The following is a 21,709-nucleotide window of genomic DNA, read 5'->3' as shown; positions in this document are numbered from 1 at the left end:
TTAATTTTACAAACTTGCTGGTAGAAGCACTCCTTACCCTGACTTCTCAATTCACTTAGCCACTGCCACGTTCAAATAATGGTCTAACAAAAATAACTTCCCTCAATTGAAGAGTGTTAAAAAACAAAACATATTTATCTATTTCACCCAACCCACAAGGTTTTTATATGTAGCTGCATTTTTTTATTCAATTTACTATGATCTTCAAGGATGCATATACAAATCCAGGAAGGCAAGTGATATAAATGATTACTCGTTCAATTGTTTATGTAGGCAGTGTAATTACATAAAAATGAAGCAACATATTAAAGCAGTTAGAAAATTATTAAATATTAGATGCATTCAATTTCACATCAGCAACATGCTTTACAAAATAAACGTTTAATACGAAAAGCAGAGTTACATGACAGGAGAGGGGCAACAGTGAATTTTGAAGCTAGGAATAATGCATAATGAGACAAGGCTATGTTTAAGATAGAAGTATTCATTTTTTGTGTAGAAGGCATCAACATTTTTGCAGAAGTGCCAGTTTTGGATGAGTTGTTAATCCAAAGCCCTGCTCTTCTGTGGTGGTGGATGTTAAACAGCTTAACTGGTCATTCTTCATTTTGTTTGAGGGACTTCAAATAAACTGGCTGGTCGTCAGATTTTGCCAAGGTGACAGGCTAACACTTAATCATTTAAATTAGAATTGTCAGATAACCTCTGAGAATATTGCAAAATAATATATTTTTTCCAATTAAGGGGAAATTTAGCGTGGCCAATGCACCTAACCTGTACATCTTTGGGTTGTGGGGGTGAGACCCACGCAGACACGGGGAGAATGTGCAAACTCCACATGGACAATGACCCGGGGCCGGGATCGAACCAGAGTCCTCGGTGCCGTGAGGCAGCAGTGCTAACCACTGCGCCACCCTGAAAAATAATCTGACTTTTTCAAATTGGTGATAACTGCAGAAATTGTGAAATGAGCAGGAAGTTAATTTTTAAAAAAAAGTAAAATGCGAAATTACTACAAATCACACCAAACAATTAGAAATTCCATGAATGGGGGGGGGGCAGCCAATGCGGTGAGGCAGCAGTGCTAATGGTGCCTAAACTGCTTGGCCAATGACCGTTTGATCCAGTAGATACAGACAAGTAATGGGTGGCAAGCATGAAGCCATCACTGTGAAACTGGCAGTATCAGAACAGGGAGAAAATGGATTGGGCTGGCCAGAGGAGACCAAGTTACACACCCACACAAAGGTGCTGGCAATCCTATGGTACTTATTCCAAGTCTTTTTGGTGCCGATCTGGATCTGCAGGATCTTATCTTAACAGCCATTCCTAATCCTGACCTTCATTTGATATACACAGTTCACCTACATTCGGAAATTGGAACACATGTTGTATTCCTTCCAAATCCAAGTGTGCCAACAGTTGCTTAAATTAAAGCAGACTTGGCACAAATTGGGCACACAGGCTGGGTCCTTCTGGTCTGTATATCTCATTACCAGACTTAGCACTGTATTGACTCATTAAGCAGTCAAGCAGATCATCATCACCACTTGAGACAGACATTACGAAGTGCACATATTACTTATTGCATATTACTTATTCAGAGCGTGCCAGTGTCAGGCAAATTGTACTCTTGCTGCCAACTGCACACAGCGCAAGAGGCAACGTCCTAAATAGCAGCAAGGGGACCTTTCACGGAGAAAGCAGCAGCATGGAAATCGTGTCACTGGCTATCTAATGGAGACTCATGACAGACCAGGAAATGAAAGGTAAAATTTCCAATAGAGGTAACGTTCTAGGAGCTCCCAAACCCATATAAAAGATAGGTACAGTATGACATGTCGGAGCATGAATGTGTGGTCAGGACCAGATATTCACATTGTAGAGCAAAAACAGATTTCTAGCACCAAGAATAATCATGAGAATAACATCACGAACGTGCCAGGCAACGTGCCTCAATGACTACCGTCCAGTGGCCCTGACTTCAGTCGTAATGAAGTGCTTTGAGAGGTTGATCATGAAGCGCATCACCTCCATACTCCCAGAACGCCTTGATCCACTGCAATTCGCATACCGCTGCAACCGGTCCACATCAGATGCCATTTCCCTGGCTCTACACTCATCCCTAGAGCATCTCGAAAACAAGGACTCCTACATCAGACTCCTATTTATTGACTACAGCTCCGCCTTCAACACCATAATCCCAGCCAAGCTCATATCAAAGCTCCAAAACCTAGGACTTGGCTCCCCACTCTGCAACTGGATCCTCGGTTTTCTGACCAACAGACCACAATCAGTAAGAATGAACAACAACACCTCCTCCACAATAGTCCTCAACACCGGGGCCCCGCAAGGCTGCGTACTTAGCCCCCGACTCTACTCCCTGTACACACACGACTGCGTGGCAAAACTTGGTCCCAACTCCATCTACAAATTTGCTGATGATACGACCATAGTGGGCCAGATCTCGAATAACGACGAGTCAGAATACAGGCGGGAGATAGAGAACCTAGTGGAGTGGTGTAGCGACAACAATCTCTCCCTCAATGCCAGCAAAACTAAAGAGCAGGTAATTGACTTCAGGAAGCAAAGTACTGTACACACCCCTGTCAGCATCAACGGGGCAGAGGTGGAGATGGTTAGCAGTTTCAAATTCCTAGGGGTGCACATCTCCAAAAATCTGTCCTGGTCCACCCACGTCGATGCTACCACCAAGAAAGCACAACAGCGCCTATACTTCCTCAGGAAACTAAGGAAATTCGGCATGTCCACATTAACCCTGACCAACTTTTACAGATGCACCATTGAAAGCATCCTATCTGGCTGCATCACAGCCTAGTATGGCAACTGCTCGGCCCAGGACTGCAAGAAACTTCAGAGAGTCGTGAACACCGCCCAGTCCATCACACAAACCTGCCTCCCATCCACTGACTCCATCTACACCTCCCGCTGCCTGGGGAAAGCGGGCAGCATAATCAAAGATCCCTCCCACCCGGCTTACTCATTCTTCCAACTTCTTCCATCGGGCAGGAGATACAGAAATACAGAAGTCTGAGAACACGCACGAACAGACTCAAAAACAGCTTCTTCCCCACTGTCACCAGACTCCTAAATGACCCTCTTATGGACTGACTTCATTAACACTACACCCTGTATGCTTCAAACGGTGCCAGTGCTTATGTAGTTACATTGTATATGTTGTGTTGCCCTATTATGTATTTTCTTTTATTGCCTTTTCTTCCCATGTATTTAATGATCTGTTGAGCTGCTCGCAGAAAAATACTTTTCACTGTACCTCGGTACACGTGACAATAAACAAATCCAATCCAATCCAATCGAAGCAAAAGCAGCTTCATAAAGAGTAAATAGGGCCACAGAGAAATTAAGTAGAAAATTAATTTTGTATAAAGAATTTCAAAAAGGCAATTCATTAATTTGTCAATAGATACTATTCGCAACTTGCACATAAAGTTTTCAACTGCTTTATATTTAAGAATTTCCAAGGTCATCTTTTATTTGAAGGCACTTGAAAGAAAATAAAACTAGCCAAAACGTTTAAAATTCTATCGGTCCTCTTTTACAAGATTTGAAGCCCGAAATGGGCATGGTTTGCCCTTGCCAGCTTTTGAAGGATAAAATAGGTCCAAAGTGCAATTTCCAAAAGGTAATGAAAAACTCTACTGCTTTGAAACAGGTGTAGGCCATTCAGCACCGAGAGTCTGTTCCATCAGGCAATTAAAGTGCGTTGAACAGAATCCTTACATTACTACTTGTATTTATCACAGCAAGCTGGCTTGATACACTTGACATAAGGAATTGCTTTGAACAACAGGTGACGTTCTGTGCTAGGCATGTCTCACAAACAATTAGATTTTTTTCTTTCCAGTCTTTTTCCTTGGTAGCATCTGTTGAAGGAGTACTTTGGGCTTACTACTAGAACTCTCTGCTCCTCATCACTACTGCCATGGGATCTTAGCAACATTAGGATTAGTAGGAGGTAGGTTATTTGGCCCGTCAGGCCTGCTGCACTATTCAAACAGATCACAACTGATCATCTACCTCTTAGGCCATTTCCCCCCACTTTCCCCATAATCCCTTATGCCATTAATATTCAGAATTCTACTGATTTCCATCTGGAATATTCTCATTGATCCAATTTCTACATCCTTCTGAAGTAGAGAATTCCAAAGATTCACCGCCCTCCGAGTGAAGCATTTCCTCCTCGTCTCAATCTAAAATGGCCACTCCCGATTCGAGACTTACCAACCAGAAGAAACGTCCTGCCCTTCTCTACCCTGTTGAATCCTGTACGAATTTTATAAGCTTCAATGAGATGACACTCATTCTTCTAAACAAGAGAATATAGGCCCAGATTCCCAAATCTCTACTATTGAGAAAATCCCACCACCTCTGGGATTAGTCCAGTGACCCTCCATTGCACTCCCTCCATGGCAAGTACACCCTCCCCGAGATAAGGAGAAGGCAACTGTACACAATACTCCGGATGCGGTCTCACCAAGGCTCTTGCACAATTGCAGCAAGACATCTTGACTCCTGTAAGGCCAATATACCATTTGCCTCCCTAATTCCTTGCTGCACCTGCATGCAAGCTTTTGTTAAGATACTGGAGTAAAAGGAAGATTCAAGAATGGAGCAAAAATCAAGATTAAATATGGAATTGTGACAAGAAAAATAAAGGAATTGGATAAAAAGGGAACTGATGAGTGCAGTTGCCTGAAGTGGTGTTTTTGAGATGTCAACTAGCATAGGAGTAGGAAAACAAGTGTTTACATCAGTGACGAGTGGAAACCAATGGTGTCTAGAAAGGTGCTGGAAGGAGAGAAGAGGGGAGTTCAAAGTGGAGAGAGAAGAATATAATTTTCACTTATATGCTAAGAGCCTTGTCCGAGATATTATTAAGATAGGACAACATCAAAGGGAAAGGACAGTATAACCATGGGAGGATAGCTGAATACAGCAGGACGGAAGCAGCTACCATCATAGCCGCACCCAGCTAGGGAAAGCAGGCTCTCCCGAAAACAAGTTAATGCCAAAAGCTGCAGATTTTAAAAACTCTAACAGAAATGAATCGCTAAACTGAAGTGAAGAAGGTATTCCCCAAACCTGGAAAATAACCTGTGGGTGGTAACTACACGCTGGATTTAGTTCATTGAGTTATGTAATGTTGAATGCGGTTTGGGAAAAGGGGTATTTCACAAAGTTCAGGAAACACATTAGGTTGGGAACAAGGGTTAACTTCATGAGATACTGTGTGTGTGTATTTCCATTACTGTAGTTAAGTGTACAGTTGTCGTGTATTATAGTCTTCCTTTTGGTGTGTTTTCTTTTAAGTCTGGGGACATAGATTCGAATCCCACCAGGGCAGATGGTGGAATTTGAATTCAATAAAAACTCTAATAATGACCATGAAACCATTGTTGAGTGTTGTAAAAACCCATCTAGATCTCTAATGTCCTTTAGGGAAGGAAATCTGTCACCCTTACCTGGTCAGACTTATATGTGAAATGAAATGAAAATGAAAATTGCTTATTATCACAAGTAGGCTTCAAATGAAGTTACTGTGAAAAGCCCCTAGTCGCCACATTCCGGCGCCTGTTCTGGGAGGCTGGTGGCTCCAGATCCACAGCAACTTAATAAGTGGGAAATGGCCAAGATGGGGGCGGAGTACCAGAGATCGGAGTCCTCACCCCCATGAGAAACGGGCCTTGGAGACCACAGTTTCACCGGGAGGAGAGCAGTCACTGCCAGTGAGGTTGTGCTGTGCCGCAGAGGTAAGCATCCATTGCCCCTTCACCCAGATCGCCTGTCCTTTTAAAAAAAAAAATGTATATAATATATATATATATTAAAAAAAAAATAACTGGTAGGGTATTATGCACCAGCTCAACAGCAGCAACTCTATACAATTGAGAATATTATTTATAACACATAAGTAGGCACCTGTTTGTTGGGGGGGGTCATACACATTTGGGTGCCGGAGAAACAATTACAGAGAGCAATACGCGAATGGGTCTGGTGCTGATTTTGTCACTTGCTTCTCCCGGACGGTTTTCGCTGCCATTGTCGTCTCGCATTCACCTCTGCTCCACCCGTTCGTCCCGTCTTTCACCTGGATTCTCCTTGCTCTCGGTTCCTGTAGATGCCAAGTTGGTTATCGTTTCCCGTGCCCTCGTTCCGGCTGTCATCCCCCCCCCCCCCCCCCCCCCAAACCTCACTGGTTCTCCTCTATTGTTCCCTGTCTCTTTCTCCCCCCTCCTCCCCACTTTGCCCCCTCCCCCCCGCCACCCCACTTCCTGTGGTTATCCTTTCTTTCTTCTTGGGTTTAGCTGTTCTCCCCCCCCCCCCCCCCCCCCGCCCCCCGCCCCCCGCCCCCCCCACTCCCCTCCTCCCCCTGTCTGTCACTCCCTCTCACGCTTTGGCTACTTTCCCCTGATTCTTGGCTACCTGGCTATTCTTCTGCTTGTTCATTGGCCACAAACAGGTCCCGGAACAATCGGGTGAACGGCTCCCACGTTCTGTGGAAGCCGTCGTCTGACCCTCGGATGGCGAATTTGATTTTCTCCAATTGGAGAGATTCCGAGAGGTCGGACAGCCAGTCTGCAGCTTTGGGTGGTGCTGCTGACCGTCAGCCGAACAGGATTCTACGGCGGGCGATCAGCGAGGCAAAGGCAAGGGCACCGCCCTCCTCCCCAGGAATAGATCTGGCTGGTCTGATACCCCGAAGACCGCCACTTTCGGGCATGGCTCCACCCTCATCCCCACCACTTTGGACATTGCCTCGAAGAAGGCTGTCCAGTACCCCGCAAGTCTGGGACAAGACCCGAACATGTGGGTGTGGTTGGCCAGGCCTCCTTGGCACCGTTCACATCTATCCTCCACCTCTGGTAAGAACCTACTCATACAGGTTGTTGATAAGTGGGCTCTATGTACCACTTTTAGTTGCAGCAGGCTGAGCCTTGCGCACGTGAAGGTGGAGTTGACCCTATGCAGTGCTTCGCTCCAGTGTCCCCACCCTATTTCAATCCCCAGGTCTTCCTCCCATTTCTTTCTTGTTGCGTCCAGTACGGTGTCGGCCCCTTCTACCAGTCGGTCATGCATGCCGCGACAGTTCCATTTATCTAGGATGCTTGCGTCCAGTAACTCTTCCAGTAATGTCTGTCATGGCGGTTGTGGGTACGTCCTTGTCTCCTTTCATAGGAAGTTTTTGATTGCAGGTACCTTAGCTCGTTCCCCCTGGATAGCTGGAATTTCTCTGTCAGTTCGTCCACTGTTGCGATCCTGCCATCCGTGTATAGGTCCCTGACTGTCAATGCCCCTCCGCCCTGTCCCCACTTTTTGAAGGTGGCGTCAGTCAGCGCTGGTGTGAACCTATGCTTGTTGCAGACGGGAGCTTTGTCCGACATTTTGGTCAGGCCAAATTGCTGCCGCAATTGGTTCCAGGACTGGAGGGTGGCTATCACCATCAGGCTGCTGGAGTGTTTTTTGGGTGGGGATGGGAGTGCCGCCGTGGAGAGGGCCCGGAGGGAGGTCCCCATGCAGGAGGCGTCTTCCGCACGCACCCACTCAGCTTCTGGCTCCTTGATCCATCCCCTTATTCGCTCGGCCGTCGCCGCCCAGTGGTAGAATTGTAGGTTTGGGAGGGCTAGCCCCCCCCCCCTCCCCTGGATTTTGTTTTTTGTAGGACCATCTTTGGGATCCTAGCATTCTTCCCCCCCCCCCCCCCGCCCATAGGAACACCATGATTAGTTTGCCTAGTGCTCTGAAAAAGGCCTTGGGGATGTAGATCAGGATGGATCTAAGTAGGAAGAGGTACCTGGGCTGTACGTTCATTTTGAACATCTGGACTCCAGATCACCTGTCTCAATTGAGTTGTTCATGTCAGACAAAATGATCCCCCCTTTTACTGACCACATGTGAATGGGTGGCACGGTAGCACAGTGGTTAGCACTGTTGCTTCACAGCTCCAGGGTCCCAGGTTCGATTTCCGGCTTTGGTCATTGTCTGTGCAGAGTCTGCATGTTCTCCCTGTGTCTGCGTGGGTTTCCTCCGGGTGCTCTGGTTTCCTCCCACAGTCCAAGGATGTGCAGGTTAGGTGGATTGACATGCTAAATTGTCCTTTAGTGTCCAATAAGGTTAGGTGGGGGTTACTGGGATATTGTGGAACTACGGCACTCTTTCCAACGGCTGGTGCACACTCGATGGGCCGAATGGCCTCCTTCTGCCGTGTAAATTCTATGATTCTATGACCCTTAAATGCCCTCAGAGATGGGCAACAAATGCTAAACCAGCCAGCTTCGCCCACATCCCACGAACGAATGAAGAAAAATGTTGATAAATATTCTTTACTCATCGAGTACAACTAGGTTGGACTGTTTCTCACTGGTCTGCACATCTTTTCTCATATTATACCAAACTGAAAATATATACCACTAAGAACGGATTTTCCAAGTTACCCTCTGGGTGTTGGGATACCCTCGCATTGAACATCAATCGGGTTCTTAACACTTAGTGACTCATGAACAAGGACACCCAGGTCCATTTGGATATCAGCTCTTCCCAACCTCTCAGCATTGAGGAAATACTTCACCATTGTGATTTTTTCTACCAAAGTGGATAACTTCACATTTATTCGTATTATATTCCATCTGCCATATTCTTGCCCATTCGCCTAGCTTGCTAAAAATCCCATGAAGCCTCCTTGCATCCTCCTCTCAACTCATATTCCTTAGTTTTGAGACATCCAAGGGTCCTTCCTGTTGATTCCCCTCGTTCCTATTTCTTTTATTTTGTCTTTATTGTTTTTGGTCCATGGATCGTTAATAGAGATACACCTTTAAGTCGAGCAGAGGATGTAAGGAACTCAGTGTCAAAATCGTACGCTGTCTTAAAAAGTTATGTATTTTGGGCAGAAGAACCCAGACTTTATGGCACCCAAGAGATTGGAGGAGTTAGTTTCGATTGGTTGGCTGGTGGCCAATGAATTGGCCAAGGACAGTATTCTGCTCAGCAAACACCAACTGGTTCCCGGCAGGTGGGTTTTTATTGGAGAACACGCAGGAGCAGCCATTTGGAGGATAGAAGCAGCTCTCTCTCTGCTGCCTATCGTCTGAAGGCAGAAATTTCTAGACCCTGAAAGAATAAGCCGTCTCTCTCTCTCGAATGCTAGCTGCCTGCTATGTCTGTGCGCCTATAGTAAAACCATTACAAGCTGAAAGAGGGAGGGAGAATGGGAAGGTGGTAGGTAGATAGAGGGTGGGGTGAGTTAAAAGGGAGGGTGTTAGAGATGTGACCGTAGTTAACCAGGTTTATCTGTTGCCTATTTAGAGTTACTGATAATAATAAAAAGTTAATGGGGTCTACATTTACAAACCTGGTGACTGTAGCTATTGGACAGCCAAAGACCTTGGGTATTTTGAAAAGAGCTAATTTCAACTGTGTTGTGACTCCGGGTTCAGTGGAGCTAGAATTCACCCCGCACTGGCCCAGAGTGTCAGAACAAAATATGATCAAGGCCACAAATCATTTATACAGGTTGTGAAAAGTTTGCTCCAAAGGTTCAGTTGGATGTTGGACAGGGTTACTGTTTAAACTGTACAGGTTTGTCTTAGACTCTAGACATACTCTTGATATGATAAATAGATTGATCATCTCATGGGAGGAAGCCATGCAACAATCTGAAATAAAATTGAAGTAAATTTTATCGTGATTGGAAACTTGCCTTCTTGTATAAAATAACAAGACGACTGGAAGATTTAACAGTTTGCATAAACACCCTTTTAATTCTGAATGCAATAGCAATGGTAGAAAGCAACCGTTGTTCAAATACGAATCAATGACACTTCAAAACCAAGAGTTACACTGTTAACAATTTTACTTCAATATGATTGAAGGTTGTCATGTGACTAGATTATTAATTAGGTGATTGGAACTCAAAGACACCTACCATGCAAGCACTTAGACCCAGGAGTCAACAGGCTGAGGTTTAGTGTCATGAGCATCCACAAGGTTCACTGAGGCCCTATTAATCCTGTTAATGTTTCTCTTATTTGTATCATTCTGTGGCAACAGGGAAAGGGTTAATAGCAAGAGAGCTGGTCTTAAAACAGGAACAGATAAAGCCAAGTTAGTTCAACATAAAAGCAATTAAGTATAATTGACAGCTCAAAGATCAAGGCCACAAAAATATAATTTTTGGTATTAAAAAAACAACTCCAACATGGAATTCGTAAGTTAGAATTTGGGTGCCGTGAAAATCCATTTTGATCCAAATTCATTTGATTAGCTGGACATGGGGCAGTGAGGGCTATTGATAATCTGGCCAGCACGTGACAGAATTTAGAGTAATTTTGAAAACCTTGTCAAGTTTCAACAGTCTGACATGCTGAGATTGACTGAACAGGAAATGCAACTTCACACATTAATTTATTGAATCAAAATATGAATTAAAGTGAAGGTATAAAATCTTTGGAGGTTTTGTTTGAAAGCATACAAAGATGTAATGGAAAGTAATAGGAATATCTGCTCTACTTCATCATAAAACATCTGAGAATTTAATTGCACAGAGCTCATACAGTTGCATACTCTTGAAAATGTATTCTCCTAATATATTCTCCTTTCCTTTTTACAATCTTGTTCCATTTATTCTTCGAAAAAACAAAAATAGGTTAGAATAACAAAATTCAGAATAATTGTGGATTTGAAACCTGAATTTTGTGCACACTGGCTTTATATGGTGTTCCACACAAAAAGTCAGGTCTAATTGAAATTAGATCAGTTACATCCATTAATTTGGTGACAGAGGTGTAATTGAAGTAATCATTCAATGAGTTTGATTAAGATCATGCAATAAAAGGGCAGCACGGTGGCGCAGTGGTTAGAATTGCTGCCTCACGGTACCGAGGTCACAGGTTCGTTCCCGGCTCTGGGTTACTGTCCGTGTGGAGTTTGCACATTCTCTGTGTTTGCGTGGGTTTCGTCCCCACAACCCAAAGATGTGCAGAGTAGGTGGATTGGTCATGCTAAATTGCCCTTCAATTGGAAAAAATTAATTGAGTACTCTAAATGTAAAAAAAAAATCATGCAATAAAAACTCAATCTACGGTTGAAAAAACTTCACATTAGGTTTAAATCTGGGATGACGATGCAAGTTAGCAAGATTAGGCAATACCTATAATAGAATATGTAACCATTTCTTTCTATCAAGCTTGCAAATTATGCCACTCTTTGATACTCTCCTCGCTAATGGTGTTTCCACGACAGTAAAGTCATAAAAAGCTGTATCAGCTTTGTGGTGTTGGGTGTTCTGACACACAGAAGAGCCAACACAGTTGCATATGGTACAACGCTTCTTTATTTAAACTCACTATTTACAACTTGGTCTTTGCACTCTGCACGTGGGGGGCTCCCTGCTTGTGGTGTTTCAACAGCTCTTTCTTGTTTCCTTCTCCCCAGACCTACTGCCCTCCAGGTGTCGTGCTCGTGCTTTTTATGTGGTTGGTGTTCTTGTCTGTGATTGGTTGTGGTGTTGTGTACTCTGATTTGCCTGTTAGTGTGTCCATCATGATGTGTGTGTTTGAATATCATGACATCCCCCCTTTTTACAAAGATATGTGCCTACGTGGTAATAAATATGATCGTGACGTGAGTGCATCTAAGAGTGTGTGTGTGTCGTGTGCAGCATGTGTCTATGACGGAACTATGTACATGGGGCGATGTCGAGTGCGTCACATGAATCCAGTTGTACCATAACATAACAGAAATGCGAACGAGAGAAGAAGAAAAAAAATTTGAACAGTTGTCCAGTCAGACGACATCTGGAACGATAAACAACAACAGGTTATCATGTAAAATTGTCCAACTTATTAAACATATGAACTGTATTATAAGTCCATTCTAATGGGTTTGCGACGAATTCGGGTTGACCGCCTTAAGGGTGGATCAAGAACCACCGGCTGCTGTGCAGGCATGGCCATGGGTGGCGATGGAAAGGGCGTGATGTGCGGCAGCTCCACAAAGTCATCCTCGGAAGCCTGTTGAGGATCTGGCGTGTTGTGTGGCTGTGAGCGTGGAAGTCGGCGAAGGGCGCGCCGATTGCGGCGACGCACGGAACCATCCGGCATGCGAACCAGGAACGAGCGGGGAGCCACTTGTCGGAGGACTTCGGCCGGTGCTGACCAGCCACCATACGGTTGATGGACGCGTACTTTGTCTCCGGAGGACAGGGGGGGCAGGTCCGTCGCTCGTGTGTCGTACCGACCTTTCTGGCGATCACGCTGCAGTTGCATGTTCCGAAGAACCGCCTCATGGTCTGTTGTCGGTGCCAGGACGGAAGGTACCGTCATCCTGAGGGAGCGACCCATTAGTAGCTGCGCTGGCGAGAGGCCCGTGGACAACGGGGCCGATCGATAGGCCAGCAAGGCAAGGTTAAAGTCCGATCCGTCATCAGCCGCCTTGCACAGGAGCCGCTTTGCGATGTGGACACCCTTTTCAGCCTTCCCGTTCGATTGTGGATGCAGAGGGCTGGATGTCACATGAGTGAAACCATATGCTGCGGCAAAGGACGACCATTCACGGCTGGCAAAACAAGGTCCATTGTCTGACATGACAGTCCTTGGAATGCCGTGGCGAGCAAACGTTTCCTTGCAGGCCCCAATGACTGCGGACGACGTCAGATCATGGAGAGGCATGACTTCCGGGTAGTTTGAGAAGTAGTCTATAATAACAATGTAATCTCTGCCGAGCGCGTGAAATAGGTCAACACCCACCTTCGCCCAGGGGGACGTCACCATCTCGTGTGGTAGAAGTGTTTCCGGAGGTTGCGCTGGCTGAAACCTCTGACAGGTTGTGCAGTTGAGCACCATGTTGGCTATGTCTTCATTAATACCCGGCCAATATACCGCCTCCCGGGCCCTTCGTCTGCATTTTTCGACGCCCAAGTGGCCTTCGTGTAGTTGACGAAGAATCATCTGGCGCACACTGTGTGGAATGACGATCCTATGCGATTTCATAAGGACCCCGTCTATATTGGTGAGATCATCTCGCACATTATAAAACTGGGGGCACTGCCCTTTTAGCCACCCTTCCGTCATGTGGCGCATCACTCGCTGCAGCAGAGGGTCAGTCGCCGTCTCTGCGCGTATGTGGGCCAGACAAGGATCATCAGCTGGCATATTTGCTGCTGTCAGAGTCACGTGTGCCTCAATTTGACGCACGAACCCCTCCGCATCTGGTGGTGTGCTCACTGCTCGGGAAAGAGTGTCCGCCACTATGAGTTCCTTCCCCGGAGTGTAGATCAGTTCAAAATCGTACCTCCTGAGTTTAAGTAAGATGCGCTGGAGGCGAGGAGTCATGTCGTTCAGGTCTTTGTTAATGATGTTGACCAGGGGGCGGTGGTCAGTTTCGACCGTGAATCGTGGCAGGCCATACACATAGTCGTGGAACTTGTCCAGTCCAGTTAACAAGCCCAGGCATTCTTTTTCGATTTGCGCGTAGCGCTGTTCGGTAGGGGTCATGGCTCGTGAGGCATACGCAACCGGGGCCCATGATGACGTGCTGTCTTTTTGCAGGAGTACCGCTCCAATACCAGATTGGCTGGCGTCTGTTGAGATCTTTGTAGGGCGAGTCGTGTCAAAGAAGGCCAGCACTGGTGCCGTGACCAGTTTGTGCTTGAGCTCCTCCCATTCCCGCTGATGCGACTGGTGCCAGTTGAATTCCGTCGATTTTTTTACGAGATGGCGCATGTTTGTTGTATGAGAAGCCAGGTTGGGAATGAACTTCCCAAGGAAGTTGACCATGCCCAGGAATCTTAAGACAGCCTTCTTGTCAGCCGGTCGTGGCATGGCTGTGATGGCGCTAACCTTGTCTGCATCGGGACGGACCCCGGACCTTGAGATGTGGTCCCCGAGGAATTTCAGCTCCGTCTGGCCGAAAGCACACTTCGCACGGTTGAGACGCAGGCCATTTTGCCGTATGCGGGTGAAGACACGTCGAAGACGATGCATGTGTTCCTGCGGAGTGGTGGACCAAATGATGATATCGTCCACATATACACGTACCCCTTCGATGCCTTCCATCATCTGCTCCATAATGCGGTGGAATACTTCAGATGCCGAAATGATGCCGAATGGCATCCGGTTGTAGCAGAATCTGCCAAAAGGGGTGTTGAATGTGCATAGTCTTCGGCTGGCCGGGTCCAGTTTGATCTGCCAGAATCCTTTGGACGCATCCAATTTAGTGAATATGTTGGCTCGCGCCATCTCGCTGGTGAGGTCTTCTCGTTTCGGGATGGGATAGTGTTCCCGCATGATGTTGTTGTTCAGATCTTTTGGATCTATACATATACGGAGCTCGCCAGAGGGCTTCTTTACACAGACCATGGAGCTGACCCATGGCGTGGGCTCCGTGACCTTGGATAGGACCCCTTGGTCCTGAAGAATCTGCAGTTGTGCCTTGAGGCGGTCTTTGAGAGGCGCAGGAACCCTGCGAGGTGCGTGAACGACAGGGATGGCGTCCGGTCTGAGTCGAATCTTGTACGTGTGTGGCAATGTCCCCATGCCTTCAAAAACCTCCTGGTTGTGAGCAAGGAGGGAATGGAGATTCGCGTGGAACTCAGCATCCGGGAAGTCGGATATCTCATCTGGAGAGAGAGACATGATGCGCTGTACCAGGTGAAGGACCTTACACGCTTGTGCGCCCAGTAACGAGTCCTTTGATGAGCCCACAACTTCGAAGGGGAGTGTGGCCGTGTACCTCTTGTGAGTCACCTGTAGCTGGCAAGATCCTACGGACGGGATAACGTTCCCGTTATAGTCAACCATCTTAAGCCGGGATGGTGTGATGAGTGGTTTGACCTTCATGGCCTGGACTGCAGAGTAAGCAATCAGGTTGGCGGATGCGCCGGTGTCCAGACGGAAGGCGACGCGCGATCGGTTGACCGTCAGGGTGGCACACCACTCATCGTCTGGATTGATGGCATTGACCTTGTTGACATCAATGACGGCAACTCGGAAGTCATCCTGGTCATCTGCATCACTTAACTGGAAGTCGTGATGCGTGGGCTGGACGGTCCTGACTCGTGCGCGAGGTTGTCGAGGATGCGCCGGATCCATGGGTTGAGCCGCACGACAGCGGGCTGCGTAGTGGCCCATCATGGCACATCTGTTGCACTGTCGGTATTTTGCAGGACATTGCCCTTTTAAGTGTAGACCTCCACACTTGCTGCACGTCATGACGTCACGACGTTCGTTGCGCCACTGCGCATGCGCAGTGCGATCTTGCGGTGGGCGCGCCTGCGCAGTGCGTCCCTCGTTGTGGCAGTTATTCTTGGCGCGCACCTGCGCGGGAGACCGCGAAAAGCGCGGGAAGCGGCCGCTGTCGTCCGGGCCGTGGGGCGGGAAGAAATCGACGGCCTGGATGCGTTCAACGTCGTGGGCGGCCTGGCTTGCCGATTCGACGGCTGGGGACCCCCTCCGTGCCAACTCGGACGCCTGAAATCGGGCAAAACGGCAGGCAGCATTTTCATGGAGGACACAGGCTTCCACAGCAGACGCTAAGGTGAGGCTCTTTATTTTAAGAAGCTGCTGGCGTAGGCCACTAGAGGCAACGCCAAAAACAATCTGGTCCCTGATCATGGACTCGGTGGTGGTGCCGTAACCGCAGGACTGCGCTAGAATCCGGAGGTGCGTCAAAAAGGGTTGAAAAAGCTCCTCCTTACCTTGCAGGCGTTGCTGAAAGATGTATCTTTCGAAAGTTTCGTTTACTTCAGTTTGAAAGTGCTGGTCCATTTTAAGGATGACCGTGTCATATTTGGCCTGGTTTTCGCCTTCCTCGAACACCAGTGAATTAAAGACATCGTTTGGGTGGGGGCCTGCGTAGAAGAGGAGCATTGCAATCTTCGAATCATCCGAGACATTCTGTTTTTCGGTGGCACGGATGTACAGGTCAAATCGCTGCCTGTAGAGCTTCCAGTTGGTGCCTAGGTTCCCCGTGACTTGCATCGGCTGCGGTTTGCCGGTGTGGTCCATGTCCAGAATGGCAGGTTGGTAGGCAGGTATCGATCCACTCCTGTACCATGTGGTGTTGGGTGTTCTGACACACAGAAGAGCCAACACAGTTGCATATGGTACAACGCTTCTTTATTTAAACTCACTATTTACAACTTGGTCTTTGCACTCTGCACGTGGGGGGCTCCCTGCTTGTGGTGTTTCAACAGCTCTTTCTTGTTTCCTTCTCCCCAGACCTACTGCCCTCCAGGTGTCGTGCTCGTGCTTTTTATGTGGTTGGTGTTCTTGTCTGTGATTGGTTGTGGTGTTGTGTACTCTGATTTGCCTGTTAGTGTGTCCATCATGATGTGTGTGTTTGAATATCATGACAAGCTTGTTTTATTCAGCCTCTGGAAGCTGAATCTGCCATTTTAACTTCTAAATCTGTGATGACAATGCAATGTAGCAAGATCAGGCAGCTAAATTAATGTTTTTCAACTAGCCACAGTATGCACCCCAGTTCTCAAAGGGTGACTTTAGAAAATTCAGTGATGCTTTCAAAAAAAAAAAAAAAAAAAAAAAACTTTAAAATACGTTTTTTTTGTAGCCTTAATATTTCTGGAAAAATTCAAAAACATTTCATGCAAAATTCACATACTCGCTTAAGAGCCCTTTCAACAGAGGGTAGCATTAAACACTCATGCATACAGCTGACAAATCAAACATGACAAGAGCAATTCCAAGACAAGAATTTTCTAAAACGGTAAGAAAGCAGATAAAGCATTTTTAATCAGAAATGATCAGTTAGGGCAATAAGCACGAAAGTCATTATTTTCTTCAAAATAGCTACCTAGAGCAGCAACTGCCAAGCAATTATGAAGTGTGTGTGCGCGAGTGTGTGAGAGGACAATAGCTAACTGAGGATTGTATTTTAACAGTTCAATCCAGATCTGAATCCAGGCATCAGATGAGGTTTGCCTGATGGTATTTTAGGTCTATTGAGTGTGAAGTACAAGTGGCTGCAATGTGGCCTACCCGCAAAGGTTGTCGCTCAAAAGCATCTCCAGAAACATCCGAGGTCTTACACTTGCGCTCTTTCTCCCTCTGATCCAAGGTGGAATAAGTATCTGTGGTGACAAATATATTTTGTAAATACAAAGGCATTCAACTCAAGTGCTCCATATGCATGAATAGTTTATTGATGTACAGGGATTATCGTTCGGCACACTACAGTTTCAGAAAAGACTAGGAAACCAGAAAAATAATTCACATACAGTCAAAGCCCAACCCATAACATAAAGATTCAATACTAAGTTACCCTATAAGCAGAAATTGGACAAACATAGTTACTTAGGCCAAATCTAAGAAGAGGAGGGAAAGAAAGGGAAGAGAAGAGGAAAGAAGAAAGAGGAATTGCTTGTAGATGTTATGAATTTAAAACTTGTGTATAAAAATGTTCACAATTTAGAAACAAATCTTGGATCAGTAGAATATACAATGGTCAGCACTATTGCCTCACAGCTCCAGGGTCCCAGGTTCAATTCCAGCCTTGGATTACCGTCTGTGTGGAGTTTGCACTTTCTCCTCAGTGCTCCGGTTTCCTCCCACAGTCCAAAGATGTGCATGTTAGGTGTATTGGCCATTCTAAATTGCCCTTAGTGTCCAAAATGGTTAGGTGGGGTTACTGGGTAAAGGGGATAGGGTGGAGGTGTGGGCTTAAGTAGGGTGCTCTTTCCAAAGGCCGATGCAGACTCGATGGGCTGAATGGCCTCCTTCTGCACTGTAAACGTTATGATTCTATGAATTCCCATATCCAAGAAATATTATGTACCGACCAGTTAAAAAAAAGGAGATTTCTACACCGTACAAAACACACATATCAAAATCAAATTGAAAGAGGTACTGAATTATTTATTTGCGACCAAAGACCAGATATTAGTTACTCTTGGTTTCAATTATCAAGTCTGCTATTTAAATCAATCAAGTGCTGTGTAAGGCCATCGACCTGAAAAGCTAACTATATTTCTCCCCTCAGATTCTGTCAGACCTGCTGAGCATTGCCAGGTTTTATTTCAGATTTTCAGTATCCGCAGTATTGTCTGCTTTTTAGAATTTTTCTTAGTGCAGTTCCAGATTTCTGCAGGTAGGGGCTGTAGTTGAATTGCTCAAAACATTTCTGTCTGTGGCTATTTCAAGTACTGCAACACAACTTGGAAAAGCCCATCGCCACACCCTAAAAAAAGTTCAAACCAAGCAAAGTCCAAAATCAAATTGGAATAGTTAACATTTTTTGTTAACTTTAGTTTGTTTGTATAATTAGTTCTTCATGAGCTAATATGAAGTATGCTTTTTAAATGGAAGTACTGTAAGCCGAGCGTTAATTTGCAGCCGGTTAAAGCACTGAACACGGCACAGAACAGAAAGAGGAATTCAAGGTCATATTTACCTGGACCAAACTGCTCCATGGGTATCATTTCACCAGGCCATTTGTTACCTAAAAATAGAATTGGCCATGAGGTTCCTAGTACGAAAGAGCTGAATGTGCTTATTGAAATTAATGTGTCCAGAATGTAGGGAATTGTTTTGAAGCCCTCAGCATATAATAGCTCAAATTCTAATATCTCGTCACAAATATTTGCCAGTAGATAACTGCATATTCAACACGGAAAGCCAAGTCCTTGAAATATCTTTTTCTATTTAAAGAAAAACACCCCCACTGTTGCCTCCGATCTGTACATTTCATTCTACCTGTGGGATATTTCACATTCAGTGTCAATGTCTTTACACAATTTGCAGATAAGAATTGCTCTGACGTTTCTTCTTTTCAATATCACCCTCGAGAGCACCGCAGGTATATAGCTTCCTCCTCCCTGCATCTCATCATTTACCAAGATTTCTTGCTCACAGTTCACCTCTCCCCCTCCATCCTGGTCTTCAATGTTGGCTTCTGTATCCGTACATTAATAAATTACAGGTCATCCAGAAAGCTATGGCCCACATCCTCACCAATACAGAGTCTCTTGCATAAGCTGACTTCCAGTCTCCCTTCAACCTCCTTACCTCCACCCATTCCATGATCCATTCCAACCTTATGTTCCATGTATAGCCAACAGTACAGGTCTATAGCTCATGGAGTGCTTCACCACAGGTTCAAACCAAGAAAAAGTGTGCGTATTCGAAACAGAAACAGCATTGCTGCAGTCAATCTCTTTCAGGATCCTGGACTTTTGTGGAAGGGAGTACACAAGTGCAAGATCTGATCTGAAGACTGACAGGTGGGATGCTATGATACGCCTATTGGTTTGATTCTTGGCAGGACCCGGATGCGCAGAAGTCAATGCCAGAGTTGTAACTCACGCCTGCAATGCCCCAAAAGTTCTGGTCCTCAAATGGAACTAGTCCTCAAATGGCATGAGACACAAAGTTCAACTACTTCAACAGCAAGGAGAGAAGGATGAAAATCAGCCAGCTTCAGGGCAACACTACTGAAGAGATAGCTGAGGCATGGCATAGGAAGATACCACTTGCAAATAAAAATTGGACCAATACGTTATTATTAAACAATGTATATCATTAAATGTATAGTGATTTATAAAACCCAAGACCATGAATGTTAGTGCTGTAGGCGGGGCTGAAAAAGCAGCAAACAAACTGGAGACAGAAGAGAATGTGATTTAAATGACCCAAGACTCACCATCTTTTTGGTTCCTTTCAATTAATGGCAGAGTGCTGTCATCATAGCCAGTTGCTTTGCCACTACTTTTAGATCCTTTGGGAAGTGTAGTCACATTCGGCTACATATGGTTTAGAAAAAAATATCAGTTCTATGAATCAAATAGGCACATTAGTTTTGTTAACTTATTCTCTCTATCCGTGAAGAAATTAGTTTACGAGTACAGTTTCGAAAGTGCTGAGCAATTCCAAAATCTTTACCCAAGCAATCTAACAGTGGGAATCAGCAGCTGATTTGACTGCAGAATATTGTAGTAATGTTCAATTCTGCTTTAATTAAACACTTTCCAATAGGGATCATCTATCTGTGACCATCAACAGGAACCAGTCTGTTCATCCTCACCAAAATAAAATAAAAGGTAATGGGACCAATTATAGTAGCCATATAAGTATGAAAGATTTGCTGCTCTTTGCGTCCAAGCTATATGTACTGTTTATACATTAAGACATCACAGACTTCTAAAATGGTCAGAAAGTTATTCTTAAGATTACATCATTGTGGCGGCACAGTGGTTAGCACTGCTGCCTCACAGTGTTAAGGACCCGGGTTCAATTCCAGCCTTGGGTCACCGTCTGTGCGGAGTTTGCACATTCTCCGTGTCTGTGTGGGTTTCCTCCGGGTGCTCCGGTTTCCTCCCACAGTCCAAAGATGTGCAGGTTAGGTGGATTGGCCATGATCAATTGTCCCTTAGTGCCACAAAGATGTGTAGGTTAGATGGGGTTATGTGGGTGGGTGGAGCTATGTAGGATGTTCTTTCAGAGGGTCGACGCAGACTCATTGGGCCAACTGACCTCCTTCTCCCACTGTAGGAATTCTTTTCTTGAAGCTGTTTATTATTGTACTGGCACATACTGTCAGCTACACAAAACAAAGTACCTTGGAAACCTGTAATTTAAAAAAATGCTCCTGCACCTTTTCTGTACTCCTGTTGATCAACAGTTATGGTGCAGCTCTTCAATCATTAATGCTGCTTTCTGAGAATCTTATTAACCAATAACAATCATATGAATAATGAATGGTTTCTACCAATCCCCGGTTGCAAATAAGCACAATAAAGATAATGTTGTTCAGTGTTGACTCTTGATTAATGCTGACAGAATTAGAGCAGGTGAGGATGAGAATTTAGTGGGTTTCAATTCATACCGCAGTGATTCATCGGTCCCTGGTCAGTATAAACTTTACCATGATAACTGAAGCTCAGTGCTTTTGAGCACTGTGATTGGTCCAAAGCAACAACAAACCAAAATTAAAAAATGACCAATGATTTTACATTTAGTCCCTGCCCAAAAAGTGACTCTTACCTGGAAGTGAGACTTGTTCCAGCCATCTTTATGCAAAGCATTTCTCAACTCCTTGTAACTCCATACTGTCTGCAAGACATGAGCTGCAGCCTTCATCTCCCTCACTGACTGGCTACAGTGTTGAATTCAAATCCGTATGATTAAATTAAAAATTAGCAAAAGTAATGTACCTTTAGACAGATTCAGTGTGACACAATAAAAACTGCTGAAATGAAATACCAATTGCCTTCGCCTTACACAAAAGTTTCTCCACACATTTAAGTTTGACCATTATTTCAATCCTCAACCAAGTCTCATGCTGCATAAAAATCTGAGTATTCAGAAGAAAAGATAATGTATTGTGTTTGTTTGAAGCATCTCCTGAACTGCCTATTATAAACTGACACCAATAAAAGCAATGGAGATACTCCAAGTTTTAGATTCTTGAAAATACAAACTATGCAAAGCCATTTCCAACATGTATAAGTACACTGCTGGATATCCAACAGCAGCACGTACAAACTTGCTTTTAATAGTATGTATCTGTTCATGCATTTTCCATAGCATGATAAAGCTCCTTTTAAGAAAACCACCTACATAGTGAATGTGGGTAGAAAGGAACAATGAGCGGAAGGACGGTAAAATATGCAGTGCAGAAAAGGCACCGCTTGCTTAAAAGGCAACCTTCAAAACAG

General features: G+C 45.2%; 1 protein-coding gene across 14 annotated transcripts in view; it reads right to left on the bottom strand.

The window, feature by feature from the left end:
* Window positions 1-21,709, bottom strand: part of arvcfb (ARVCF delta catenin family member b) — a 546,449-nt gene that overhangs the window by 3,490 nt on the left and 521,250 nt on the right. For 11 of the 14 annotated variants that reach the window (XM_072471369.1, XM_072471451.1, XM_072471186.1 and 8 more), the window contains 5 exons: window positions 21,036-21,147; window positions 19,696-19,795; window positions 18,448-18,495; window positions 17,037-17,128; window positions 9,965-10,077 (listed from right to left, as the gene is read on the bottom strand). In XM_072471369.1, coding sequence (XP_072327470.1) covers window positions 9,976-10,077; window positions 17,037-17,128; window positions 18,448-18,495; window positions 19,696-19,795; window positions 21,036-21,147 — 454 coding nt within the window. In that variant the 3' untranslated portion in view covers window positions 9,965-9,975. The remainder of the gene's footprint in view (window positions 1-9,964; window positions 10,078-17,036; window positions 17,129-18,447; window positions 18,496-19,695; window positions 19,796-21,035; window positions 21,148-21,709) is intronic. The other 3 variants (XM_072471723.1, XM_072471808.1, XM_072471895.1) reach the window with 3 other exon arrangements.

The sequence above is a fragment of the Scyliorhinus torazame genome, chromosome 1 (genome assembly GCF_047496885.1).
Source record: "Scyliorhinus torazame isolate Kashiwa2021f chromosome 1, sScyTor2.1, whole genome shotgun sequence".
Taxonomy (NCBI): domain Eukaryota; kingdom Metazoa; phylum Chordata; class Chondrichthyes; order Carcharhiniformes; family Scyliorhinidae; genus Scyliorhinus; species Scyliorhinus torazame.
This window is presented reverse-complemented; position numbering and strand designations above follow the sequence as displayed.